Source organism: Nesoenas mayeri (assembly GCF_963082525.1).
Source record: "Nesoenas mayeri genome assembly, contig: SUPER_W_unloc_1, whole genome shotgun sequence".
NCBI lineage: Eukaryota > Metazoa > Chordata > Aves > Columbiformes > Columbidae > Nesoenas > Nesoenas mayeri.
Window position 1 is genome coordinate 403382 of NW_027660045.1, and position 13566 is coordinate 416947.

The 13566-nt window shown below is 39.9% G+C and overlaps 1 protein-coding gene across 1 annotated transcript in view; it reads left to right on the top strand.

The window, feature by feature from the left end:
- LOC308051486 (zinc finger SWIM domain-containing protein 6-like) overlaps nucleotides 1-13566 on the top strand; it is a 200057-nt gene that overhangs the window by 109882 nt on the left and 76609 nt on the right. The window contains exon 2 of the mRNA XM_080364367.1: nucleotides 8194-8550. Within this exon, the coding sequence (XP_080220493.1) occupies nucleotides 8194-8550 (357 nt within the window). The remainder of the gene's footprint in view (nucleotides 1-8193; nucleotides 8551-13566) is intronic.

Consider the following 13566-nt stretch of genomic DNA (forward strand, 5'->3'; position numbering starts at 1 on the left):
AACAAAACCAGGACAGTCTCTTTTAGTGACTGCAGCACAACTTCTCTTTAATCTAGTGTGGTGAATCCAGGAATTGACTCCTTTATGTTACCAACAGTACCATACAGAGTCCAGTCTTTCAAGGTTTGTCCTTTTAGGTCCAAGGACAGACTAGATCTCCAGGTCAGAAGGAAGGTACAGGCACATCCACTGCCACAGGTGCTTTCTCCTGGATATACCTATGTAATGACGAGAAAGTTTTTCCCAAAGACAACATATATTCAGTGAGCATTTTGTTCCCCAAAATATGCATTTGATTAGTTTTTCTTGTCAAGTTTACTGAATAGGGTCTCCCATAAAACATTTCAGTAATATTGTTCAGTAACAGATCATGGTGAATTTACTAAGTCTCTCACAACTAGTTTCCACAGAATAAGTTTATTAAAACAATCTGTGGTTTAATTTCCCAGCTTCATTGGAACCAGGGATCTGCTGGGGATGCCTTTAAATTGCTCCTCAGTCTTCTTCATTCAGTATTACAGCTTTCTAGCAGCAATATCACTGTAGTGGGGGAAAAGCCCACCTTTGTGCTGCTTTAGCAGCAGGCAGCCACCTTTTTTCCTTTTTTTTTTTTCTTTGTCGTTTAGATACAGGCAAGGCCACACAGCTGGTGTAATCATTGGTACCAAGTGGGAGTTGCCAGGCCTTGTTACAATGAGCTGGCTGAGTTTATCTTGCAGCTTGACACAGGCCTCAAATTTATGTTCAAGCTGTACAGCACAGATCTGGGCTCTTTTTGCTTTTTTTTTTTTTTTCATTACATTTCTGCTATTATACACTCTATATGCAATTCCAATTAGTTGAGCAATTGTTACATTCCTCAGCCCTTATTTACCTTTTGCAATTTCTTACAGATGTCAATAAACAACATGTTAAACATCAATCCATAATTTTCATTTTTCTCGGTCCAAATCAGTTCATATTCTAGCAGCTTTTAAATACAACCTCTCCCAAGTTCACATCCATCGCAGCAATTAGTTTTCTTTCTCATATATCCAACTAGCACATAACTTCAATGTGAATCAGAGTTTAACAACTTAAATTATTTTCTGTTCTCAAAAGTATTACATAACAAATGAGCAAATTAACATACAGTACTGTCCTTCATCTCATTTTTCCAACCTTCTGCAGAACAACATTAATTGCAATATAGTACTATAACTTAGAATCCTATATTTGGGCCATTTTCCTCATTATCCAATTTATACAAAAGCTACAATTAAGTGTGATATCATTTTGAATTTTATCAGAGGAGGATTCTACTTATTTCTGAAACAATTTTGGCAACAAAATGTGGTCCTCGGTCAGAGGACATTCCAATTGGGATACCAAATCTAGATATGAATTCTTAGTATTCAAAATTGAATATGAGGGTCCAGTATCTACCAAACACTCAACCTCTGATCTTTCCCAGTTTAATTCGGACCAAGGGTTTCTGCTGTTGGGGAAGATTTCCCTGGTCCCCATCATCATTAAGTTTAGCAAACTTATTTAAGCACAGCTACAAACAAACACCGAATTTCAATTCTGGATACTTTTTCTTAATTGAGGGCACTCTCTTTTCCAGTGTCCATCTTGTTTACAATATGCACATTGATTTTCTCCGAGCTTCTGGGGTTCAATGCCTTGTCTTTGTCCTTTTACTCTACTTCCTTGAGTCATTCCCTGACCCCAGCCTACTCCCTGATATTTATCAGAGATTCCCTCTGTAAGTCACAATTAACTGAGCTTCTCATTTCTCTTTCTGCCAACCTCTATCACGACATACGATCCTCCAAGTAACATCCAAATCGCTGGCATCATCTCCTTGCAGTTTTGCAGTTTACATGCAGCCAGATTTTTGTCTTTTCCTTTCCCTTCCCTTTCCAAAACCAACTTGATACCACATTCTTTTTTGCCATTCAGAATGCCTCCACAAATAGCAAAACATCTTTGCATACATGACCTCATCCCATTTGCCTTTTCACTTTAAAAACCAAATCAATTGCAGCAAAGTATTATAATTCAAGGTTCAATTCTCCGGCCATTTTCCCCATCATCAAACTTATACAGCAGCCACCACTGATTACAATATTTCACCCAGACACATTTCGAAGTTCTTTCCAATGTTTTAAAACACCCTAATACTGATTTCTTAAGAACATCACTAGGAACAGATGTTATTGACATTTCTGAATAGGCAACTAAAAATTTTACTGAGAATTATTCAGAATATTTTTTCAGCTGAAGTTCACTTTATAATAGCTTGCTGTATTGTTGCCTGAATCACAAGTGGATGTAGCTCCCCTAGAATAAGAGGCTTTTTTTCTTCACTTTCTTTTTTTTTTCTGTATCTACAGGAACATTTTAGAATTTCGAATTCTGAACTACTGAGAGAAAAGAATCCAACAGTCTACAATTTTATATTGAATTACTATTTATTGTTAATTTAAAATTTATATTTTACTTTTTTTGTTTTCTTGAGCCACAACACCATAAAATCTCAGCATAAAATTTCATCCCCCCCCTCCACCACAGGATTTTACATGTCTGCTTGTTATGATTGTTTTATTTGTTTTGGTCAGTATCTAGACTTGAGTAGATTGAGGAAGATGTTTTATAACACAGGGTGACAGTAAAAATAAATTAAGTTTGTGAGGTGCAATTGATGATGCTTATTTAGTGCAGTAAATTTACTGCTTATGCTGTTGGATTAGTGGAACTCATTATTTCAAAATTTGGTTTTGGCTTGAGTAACTGAAAGCTGACCTGTTGCTGTTTCTCTGCATGCCACCATTGTTTCTCCTTTTTAGTGCCTTACAGTTTGAAGTTTCTTTTATTCTAAAGTATTTGCTTTCTATGACAAAACTCAGAAGTGAAATAAATAACTTTTTTTCTATGGATAAACAACATTTAATCCAATTCCTTGTATTCCTTAAACACATGTTCATTAGAGCATAAGCAAAACAGCGCTGGGTCCGTGGGGTATTCGCTCTGCCCAACACGCACACCTTTAAACAATAAGAAGTGTGCTTAAATACAGTAAGGTATTATTACATATTCATAATGACCCCAGGAACGCCTATACATATTCATAACCTTTCCCCGCTTCTGATTAAAATGAGTCTCAGATAACCATTTCCATAGACCTTCCTCCGTTGCGCCTGCGCAGTGCCACTTGGTGAATTTGAGGAGGGGTCTTTGGGGGTCTTTGGATGAAGGCTCCTTCAGCTTCGTCACAGTGAACTTTTTACCTTTGGCTCATTATGTTGAATTGGCTGGAACCCAAGCTGCCAAGTTGATTGAAACCAGACTGGCGCCCCCTTTTGCTGTAGATCTTTGTTATCTTGTCTCCTCAAGTTTACAGCTAGGTGCAGTAAAACAACTTATCTTGGCATTCGATGGGGTTCTGTTCTTCTTAACATAAAGCTCTAAACTAAGCATTTATTGTGTGGCTAAGCCTTAAAGTGTTAGTTCGTTAGTAGGCACCCATTATATGTTTAGTTAACCCTTAAAATGTTAGTTCCCTCTGTCAATATAACTTCCTAAACAAGTTTCATAACTTTTTACATGGAACTTAACCACCTTTTTCCTTTTCCAGGTTCAGAGCCCGTGCCTCATTTGGTTATATCTGTAAACATTAAACATCTTAGCACGAATCACAACTGCATTTTTCACAGAAGGATGTCTGAAGCGTATATACTTGTGCTGGCAAATACTACATTGTGATAATGCATTTATCAGGCAGTTTTACAGTCCCAGAATGTTTTTACTTAATGGATTGGATTGGATTGGATTTTTTGCAAAAATGACGTTGTAGAATTTAGTGACTTAACATTTTTGTCCTGATGGCACTTCAGCACAGTTTCCTTCCAGAAGTACATCAGCTGGAAAAGCTATATTTTGGCTGTTAAATAATTTTTGTGCTGTGTTTGTTTCTGAGGTGAGTGTTCAATGGAAACAAAATTGCTTTGCGAAAGAGCTTCATTTGATATATTGTCTTAATGCTCTAACTGCTGTTCTAAATGCATTTTTGTAGAATGCAAATTCTCTGCACATTGAAAATGTCAGCAGAGCTTGAACTACTGGTCATGTGCTGGTTTGAAAACAGTAAAACATTTTGAACTGCAGCAGCTGAAGGGCAGAGATGAAACATGCCTGCTCTATAAATAGTAGTGACCACATGCTTTTCTGCCTGCAAATCTTTTGTTGTCTTTAGATAATAAAGAACAAGCTTTTTATTTTAAAGGTTGAAACACTAGAGTTCTCGGGGTTTTTTTGAACGGATAAATACTTCCAGCAAAGGTTTGTATTTCCCTTTGAAGGGAAATAGATGTTTGGAGCAAGGACTTGCAGCTTTTAGCTGAAGAGACTTTTTCTGCTTCTTTGGATCTTAGTGAAATGTCATTATCTTTGAGGCCCTATGCAGGTGATTCCTTTTGCCTTCTTTCAGAAGTATGTAACATCTCTCTTCTTGGCAGGCTATAAATTACCGCCAGCAAAAGCTTTCTAGCAAAGCACAGTGTGTTAATTTTTTTACCTGCTACAAGCTTTTGATATTTTGTTTGGAGAATATTAGATGATGAGGTTAAAAAATATTAAGGCTATGTTTGCTTGAGGGGAATAGCCCTCCTTGTCGAGTACTCTGCAGTGTTGTGGGCTAGTGGAGAAGGCAGCGTTTGATGTCTGGTAGGTTAAATTAGAATAACCCTACTAGGGCTTCTGAGCTCAAATTTTGTGAATTGTTTTGATGCATGTGTCCCTTCCCAACAGATGGGATGAGGGATGAGTTAACTCTGAACGCGACACGCGCCCTGACTCAACAGATGAGATCAGGTGTGAGTTAACTCCGGGTAATTCTGTGCGGCAATGCGAAGTGAATGACAGACAGTCACTCCAGGGGTCCAATTATGAATTTACTAAAAGCACGTGGTGGTATACAAATTACAGCAATCAGTGACTTGGCAAAAGTATGTTATAATATCACAAAACTTATCAATACATTGACAGCAAAAACCCTTCTACAAACGGTGGATTGGCAACAATTAGTAACTATAATACAAAACTTAACAAGACTTTAACAGCAGAACTTAAAATTATGTTACGTTTATATGTTCAAGAAAAAGGAAAAGAGAGAGAAAGACTAAGATATGAGAGAGAAAGATATAAACTAAGATACGAGAGAGAAGATGAGAGTAAGATATCACCACTCCACAGGTTATCGATCCAGTGATGTCCAGTGAAGGGAGGGTGGACGCGTTGAAGACTTCGGTCACGCTGCACAGCATATACATGCCACACCTGATGCCACACGCAGGGTCATTTTATAACCCAGTTAATTTACACGTGGGCAGTTCATCTCCTCCCTCTGCTCGCTCTTCATGCTAATTAGGAAGACTCTTCTGGAAATGGGTCTGGGGTCTTCAAACTAGTGAAAAGTTCACGGTACTGACCAGAAGTGAGTTGTCTTGCCCGTCAGGGGTAGCTGTTGGTTCATGGTTTATTCTAATAATTAGTTGTCCGACAGGTGGTTCATCTCATTCCAATTAGGCCATGAGGCCTTCACAGCAATTGATAAGGTGCCTGATACCATAACCATCTATCTCTTCTGCCAAACACAACACCTTGGTAAAGATAAGGGAGATGCCTGCCTAAACAACCATCCATCTTATTGTCCCAAAGTAACAAAAAACAAACGTTTAAGGCATAACAAGGTCCTTTGTTCTGCTAAGGATGGAGGGGAAGCGCTTCAAGGTTGTCACAGCATGTAGAAACCTTTTTAAAGGTTGTATTTAGTAACATCAATTTCTTTCTTTAAATACACAAACAGAAAAGAGTTCTTCATAATTACCAGACATAGTGCATCATTGCACCATAGTTAATACAGAGCTTCTATGTTTTAGGCTGCAAGGGCAGCTTTTTGTTTTAACCCTCTGGATGGACTAGGTAACTTGACTGTATTAGTGCTGTCATTGTTTAGATCAGGATCTGTGTTTATAAATGTTGCTGCTTGTAACATGAATTCTCAGAAAATCTCAGTGAAGAGGGAGGGGAAGCCAGGAGCTGTGTTTGTGTCTGAATGAGAATAGGGAACTTAAAGGCAGGTCCGCTATTAACTCTAAATAGTTCTGGAGACACTCATCTGTCCAAGAAAACTGTAATCTTTTGAGTGCTTGAATTATATGCTGACAAATTAAAAGTGACAATATTGTTGGAGTAGCTATTTGTGTATTTTTTAAAAAAAATAGTTTAACAGAAAATCTTTCATTGGGTCTTTTTCTATCAGAATTAATAGAAGTTTAGCTACTTACTAAGAGCAGGAAGGAGTGGGATCAAGCCCTTTCAGTGTTAGAGTGTTAAGCTTTTTCCTCAGCTCATAGATGAGAGAGTTTTATGTATGCTTCATAGGAAAGAGACCACCAATCCAGCTCTCATTTACTGGCAATTAACCTGAAATAGAGCTGGCTAAGTTTTAACAAAGCCTCTTTTTTTGAAAGAGGGTATTTATTTGGAGCATGTCATGATTACTTAAAAACTGAAGGGAAAGGCAGAGGGAGGATTTCATGATTCAAGGGGCAATTCCCCAATTCCCCTCCCCTTCTCCATATAAGTGTTGAGTGGAGCCAAGAGCAAGAATACCACCTACACCTGGGCTTTTTCATCCTCTTTCCCCCCTTCCTCTCTGTGTACTTTACAGCTTATTGCCTCTTCAGCTTCAACTCTAACTACTTTAACTGCTAAACATCCTCTTGCAAAATTGAGATTAGTGTATGTGTGAACACCTTCAGGGTAGAGTATCAGAGTTCTGGAGTTGAATGTAATCCAAACAGTGATGCTGACTACACAAACTGCTCTGAAATGTACAGCATAAACAAATGGGAAAATGAGAGTTTTTCTTCTTTGTTTTCTATAGTTTGAAGAGCTTTTTGAAAACAATTGGAGATGCAACATTTTGGACTAGAGCTATGTATATATTTCTTTTTTTCTATCTATTTTTCATGTGATATTGCTTCCCACAACACAGTTTTCTTATATTTCAAGAATACTAAATCAGTTTTGGACTTTCAGTGAGTGTGGTTTTATATTACTTCCATTATAAATAGTTGACATATAACACCTTACTTGTAGCATCCGTTCCAGATTTTATATGAACAGTCTGTTTGAGTTTAATACTGATACAGCATATGAAATGTGTTTGTATTGCTATGTATCTATACCTCTGACTTTGGCGTGAGCCAAAAATCAATGTCATGTTTACATAAAATTCAAAAGAAACACCCAAATTCTGCAGTGATAAAGTACTGAGAGCCAAACCTGGGTCTTCATGTTGGGAAAACAGAGATGGGTTTAGGTCTGATCTTCAGAGAACAGATTTTGAGACCTTGGTGGTTCAACAGGGTGCTTTGTCGAGTAGCGGCTGAAGTGAACATCTTTCTTATGGTATGCTGTACCTTCTTGCAATATAAGAAAACCCAACTCTTTTGGCTTGTGTTTTATTGTGCCAAGTGGAAATGCAGATTTCTGAAACAGTACGTTCATGTCTCATTCAGTATTATAAATATGACTGCAGCAGTTTCCATCTCCAAAGAGCTACACAAATATAGCTGCCCTACCAGATTGCTTGGGTTGAAGGTGAGCTTTAGCATTAGCTCAGTGGTGGGGGAGGTGAAAACAAAGAGGTCAAGTGACTTGTGTCAGTGAATTGGTGGTAGAGTTGAGATTAGGACCTAGGTTCATGCCACTAGAGTGCACTACTTCCAGGTTGAGAGAATGGTTAAATTTGCTGGTAGGTGCACACTCCCTGCTGTGGGGTTTGGAAAGTTGCTGCCAACTTGCTGAGCTACTGGGAGTTTCACATTGGTCTTAATTGGATGTAACTCTGCTTCTGCAGCTATCATTTACCAAATTAATGTTTTTCTTACTATCAAACTTTTATGAATGTTGTGATGGAACGACAAAGAGGGCTTGTAAACTAGCTCCTTTTGATTTTATTGGAGATGAAAAGGGTACGTATGAAAGAAAGGGTTCATCACATTTGTAATTAAAGCAAGTTCTTTAAGATATATCATTTCTCAAAAATAGATGATGATTTTTACTTGATTAATGAAATGTTATTGATAATGAGAAATGGTATTTTACTTGATAATGTAAGCTCTCTTTTATTTCCCTTCACAGGTTTCCACTTGAGTGGCACAGTGACAGAGCCTGCAATGCAATCGGAGCCAGAAACTGTTTGCAATGTAGCTATCAGCTTTGATCGTTGCAAGATTACCTCAGTGACCTGTAGCTGTGGAAACAAGGACATATTTTACTGTGCACACGTTGTGGCACTCTCTTTATACCGGATCCGCAAGCCAGATCAGGTCAAACTGCATCTTCCCATTTCAGAGACACTCTTTCAAATGAACAGAGACCAACTACAAAAATTTGTACAGTATTTGATCACAGTGCACCACACGGAAGTTTTGCCAACTGCTCAAAAATTAGCAGATGAAATTCTTTCTCAGAATTCAGAAATCAATCAAGTCCATGGTAAGTCTGATACTACTTCTTCCTTTTGTTTCATTCCCTCTTTGGTTTTGAGCTTTGTTTTTTGTGGCATTCAGAAGCGTGACCTCCTGAGGTCCCTTCCAACCTGAATTATTTTGTGATCATATGTTGTTTACTAAAGAGGATTCTGCTATTGAATCTTTGCTTTAAGATGTTTAGGAAGTAATATTTTTTGGAAAAGAGAAAATACATGTTTGTTAGCTACAGAGTAGGTGGGACAAAATAAGGGAGTCTTTCCGATAATGGGGCTTATCTGCAGCCTAGCCCCTCTCCTTAGGGTCCAGTGACCCTGGCAGGCCCAGGTAGGTGGTGCTGCAAGAAGGTGAATTTCAGGAGCAAGTGCTCTTCTTTGGCTTTGAGGGCTATGGGGATGTGGCCAGAGGCAAGGTGATAGCTCTAGATGTTGTGAGACATAATGAGAAGGTGGTTTGAAGAGCTGCCTGGTGGTAGTGCAAAGGGAAGCTAAAGCAGATGCAGGACATGAAGCAACAGAGGAAGATGCTCAGATGTTGTAAGCTGAAGGCATGTATCATGTGAGAGCTGGCAAGAGCCTGAACATAAGGAATTAAGGGGAAGGAAGAATTATGGTGAGTATGCACCTGGTACAGAGAAAACTAAAAGTGTCAAGGGTGATTAGAAAAGGGGAAGGCAAGGGTGGGAAAGGAAGGGCACATGATGGCTATATTAGCTATACTATGGCTAATGTAAGAGGGTAAATGACAGAAAGAGTGTTGCAGAGAGTGCTTCATCAACATTGTCTGTAATTATTGTCTGCGCTAATCAGAGGCATGTTGATCTTTGTCAGCTGTTTCCATATTTTTAATATATCTCTTTGCTCATTAGTATTTAAAGTATTTTCAGAGAGAGATTTAATGCTTATATCACAGCCCAAATGGCAAAAAGAATAGGAAACAAAAAATAAGTTGTTGATCAATTACGAAATTTCACAATGAGTTTGAGTAGGGTAGTTTAAAAAATATCCACAAAACTAAAATGTTTGTCTTTCACATGTTGCTGTTTTCCTAGTACATGAGATTGCAGTATGTCTCTATTGCATTTTTCAATAAAATACTCAAAACCGAAGTAGAAAATCCAGGCAGCACTAGAAAATAAACTGCTATTACCAAAGAGAAAGTTAGGTTACAAAAGAGGATCTATATTCTCCTGATTTTCCTCTCAGACTCCCAAGAAACCATGGCCTGATTTTTTTTTTTTTTTTTTTTTTTTTTTTTTGTTTAAGATAAGCTTCTACCAAGCTCAAGATGAGAGCATCCCAACACGTAGGAAGTCAAGGAAGGGAGCCAGGAGAACTGTGTGGTTAAACAGGGAGATGCTGGGTATGCTCAAGTGGAAGAGGAGAGTTTACAGATCATGGAAGGAGGGGCTGGCCACTTGGGGAGAATATAGGGCTGTTGTCAGAGGGTGTAGGGAGGCAACTAGGAAAGCTAAGGCCTCCTTAGAATTACAGCTGGCGAGAGGGGTCAAGGACAACAGGAAGAGCTTTTTCAAATACGTAGCAGATAAAACTAACACCAGAAGCAATGTAGACCCACTGATGAACGAGGTGAGTGCCCTGGTGACAGAGATACAGAGAAGGCAAAGTTACTGAATGCTTCTTTGTCTACTCTGCCGGAGGCTGTCCTGAGGAGCTCTGTACTGCTGAGGCCCCAGAGGAAGTCAGGACAATGGAGGAGTTTCCCTCCGTTGATGAGGACTAGGTTAGGGAGCAGTTAGGCAGTCTGAACATCCATAAATCCATGGTTCCAGAAGGGATGCACCCGCGGATGCTGAGGGAGCTGGCTGAGGTCATTGCTGGACCGCTCTCCATCATCTTTGCCAAGTCTTGGGAAACGGGAGAGCTGCCTGAGGACTGGAGGAAAGCAAATGTCACTCCAGTCTTCAAAAAGGGCAAGAAGGAGGACCCAGGTAACTATAGACCGATCAGCCTCATCTCCATCCCTGGGAAGGTGCTGGAACAACTTATCCTTGGTGCCATCTGAAAGCATATCAAGGATAAGAGAGTCATTAGGGGCAGTCAACATGGCTACACCAAGGGGAAGTCATGCTTGACCAACCCCATAGAATTTTATGAGGGCATAAACAGGTGGCTAGATGATGGCAAAGCAGTGGATGTTGTCTGTCTTGACTTGAGTAAAGCATTTGACACAGTCTCCCACAGCATCCTTATAGCTAAACTGAGGAAATGTGGACGGGATGATTGGGTAGTGAGATGGACTGCATACTGGCTGAAGGGAAGAAGCCAGAGAGTTGTGGTCAATGGGGCATAGTCCAGTTGAGGCCTGTATCTAGTGGAGTGCCTCAGAGATCAGTACTGACAGTATTATTCAATATATTCATCTATGACTTGGATGAGGGTATAGAGTGACTGTCGGCAAGTTTTCTGATGACACAAAGCTGGGAGGAGTGGCTGACACGCCAGAAGGCTGTGCTGCCATCCAGAGACCTGGACAGGCTGGAGAGCTGGGTGGGGGAAAATTTAATGAAATATAACAAGGGCAATTGTGGAGTCTTACATCTGGGTAGGAACAGCTCCAGGTTCCAGTATAAGTTGAGGAATGACCTATTAGAGAGCAGTGTAGGGGAAAGGGACCTGGGGGTCTTGGGGACAGCAGGATGACCATGAGCCAGCACTATGCCCTTGTGGCCAGGAAGGCCAATGGCATCCTGGGGTGTATTAGAAGGGGGGTGGTTAGTAGGTTGAGAAAGTTTCTCCTGCCCCTCTACTCATTCCAGGTGTGGTCTCACCAGGGCAATTGTGTCCAGTTGTGGCCCCTCAGTTCCAGAAGGACAGGGAACTGCTGGAGAAAGTCCAGCGCAGCCACGAAGATGGTGAAGGGAGTGGAGCATCTCCCGTGTGAGGAAAGGCTGAGGGAGCTGGGGCTCTTTAGCTTGGAGGAGACTGAGGGGTGACCTCATTAATGTTTACAGATATATAAATGGTGAGTGTCAGGAGGATGGAGCCAGGTTCTTCTTGGTGACAACCAATGATAATACAAGGGGCAGTGGATACATATTGGAACACAGGAGGTTCCATCTAAATTTGAGAAGAAGAAACTTCTCAGTGAGGGTGACAGAACACTGGACCAGGCTGCCCAGGGAGGTTGTGGAGTCTCCTCTGCAGACATTCAAACCCACCTGGACACCTTCCTGTGTAACCTCATCTGGGTGTTCCTGCTCCGGTGAGGCGATTGGACTGGATGAACTTTTGAGGTCCCTTCCAATCCCTGACATTCTGGGATTCTGTGATATGTTTATGATGTTAAAATTTCCAGGATTATTTTAAGGAAAAGGTTAGTTCCTCTGATTATATAGCAAGTAAGTGTTCTTCTGGGATTCATATTATTTTGATCTTTAATCAGATGACTTAAATTGGAAAAAAAAAAGCTAAGCTGAAGAAATCTTCTTCTGGTTCTAATAGCATAGGCAGCTGAACATAAGATCACCATTCACTCTGTCATATCTCCTGTGCTGCAGGTGTTCAGTTTGTAATACAAAACTGTCTTGTAGACCTCTCTTGCTTTGAAAAGTTTAACCTCACTAAACCAGTGTTTGAAGAGGAATTACATTGAACACTACTTGAAGGCACAGGTAAGTAACGGGAAAAACTTACTTACAAAAACTTGCATATAAAAGAGGACACCTGACACAGAAATGCCATAAACAGCTTTGATGAAAGGAAAGATCTGAATCTGGAGATGGATGAGGAAATGTTCCTCAGTGTTACCTAGAGATGTTTTCATTCCAGGGTTCTTTTATATGTTTTATATAAAACTTCTGTTGTTTTGTTTTGTTTTTCTCTTGTGATGGCTGTACTATTTCTGGTTTTCATATATTTCTAGCGACAGTTAAAATTAATCGACTCTTGAATACTACTACATATTGTTACATAAGAATGATCCAGGGCTTTGAAGATCTCTGACCACAGCAGTCTTGTTGACTTGCTTATGAGCTGGCTAGGGAGATGGAATAACTCTGCAGTGCTTTCCTTTCACAAAAGGTGAATTGTTTATTTGTTCAAAATTCTGTCTTATGCGGCATTTGATGACTGGCTCTGGCCACTTTCCTTGCAAAGGAGGTTACTAGGGGAACTAGTGAAGTGAATTAACTATGATTTTGAAATGACAAATCCTTTTAGATTCCTCAGTGGATAGAAGTGATGCAGTATCTTTTCTTGCTTCATGACTGAGCCTCACTCCAGGAAAAAAATAAGGGGATGCTATTAGAAGCACAGGAATGTGTTGTCTATTCACTAACTTATTCAGGAGAGCCAAGTGATTTATTGGAAATCCTCTCTGTATTTGCCATGCTAATTTTCACTTGGCAGTGATTAAATTACAAGAGGGTTTTGCATGTTTTTGAGGCACAAAAGCACCTCTTACATTTGAGATTTGTTGTGTTTTGATTTTCTCATGTGATAGTGCTACAGCTGTACATGTTCCTGATGATTTCAAAGCTGGAGATCTGTTTAATGTGTGAGGTCTAATCTTCTGTACCGAAGACAATAGTAGGTGTTCATACCGATACCCTGAATCTTTGCTGCATAACTGTTGGCTTCACATTGGATTTTAATTTGGGGATTGTGTGAACCAGCGCAGGCACGTCGCGAGAAGAACCAGAGGCCATGAATGCATTTGCAAAGAGCAAGTTTTATTTTAGTTACCTCTCTACCAGGGGATCTCCAAAGTAGCACCTAAGCTCCCATGCAGAGGTAATACAAGTGGGGGCACAGATACTATTAAGTTCAGCCCTGATAGAAAATCACTGGGCCTTCTGCGCTCACCTGTATTTCAAGGCTTCATGCAGGCTCAGCCTTCCTCTTTCTCACAACAAAGCAGGAATATCAGGCACAATGATAAGGGCCTTAGACTTTCTCACAGGCCTATGTTATCTAACAAAGAGGTTCTACTTGTCAAGCACACAAGGTCAATAAAACAATTAGTGTGATGTATGTGCTTTTTCTACACCACCGCTGCAAGT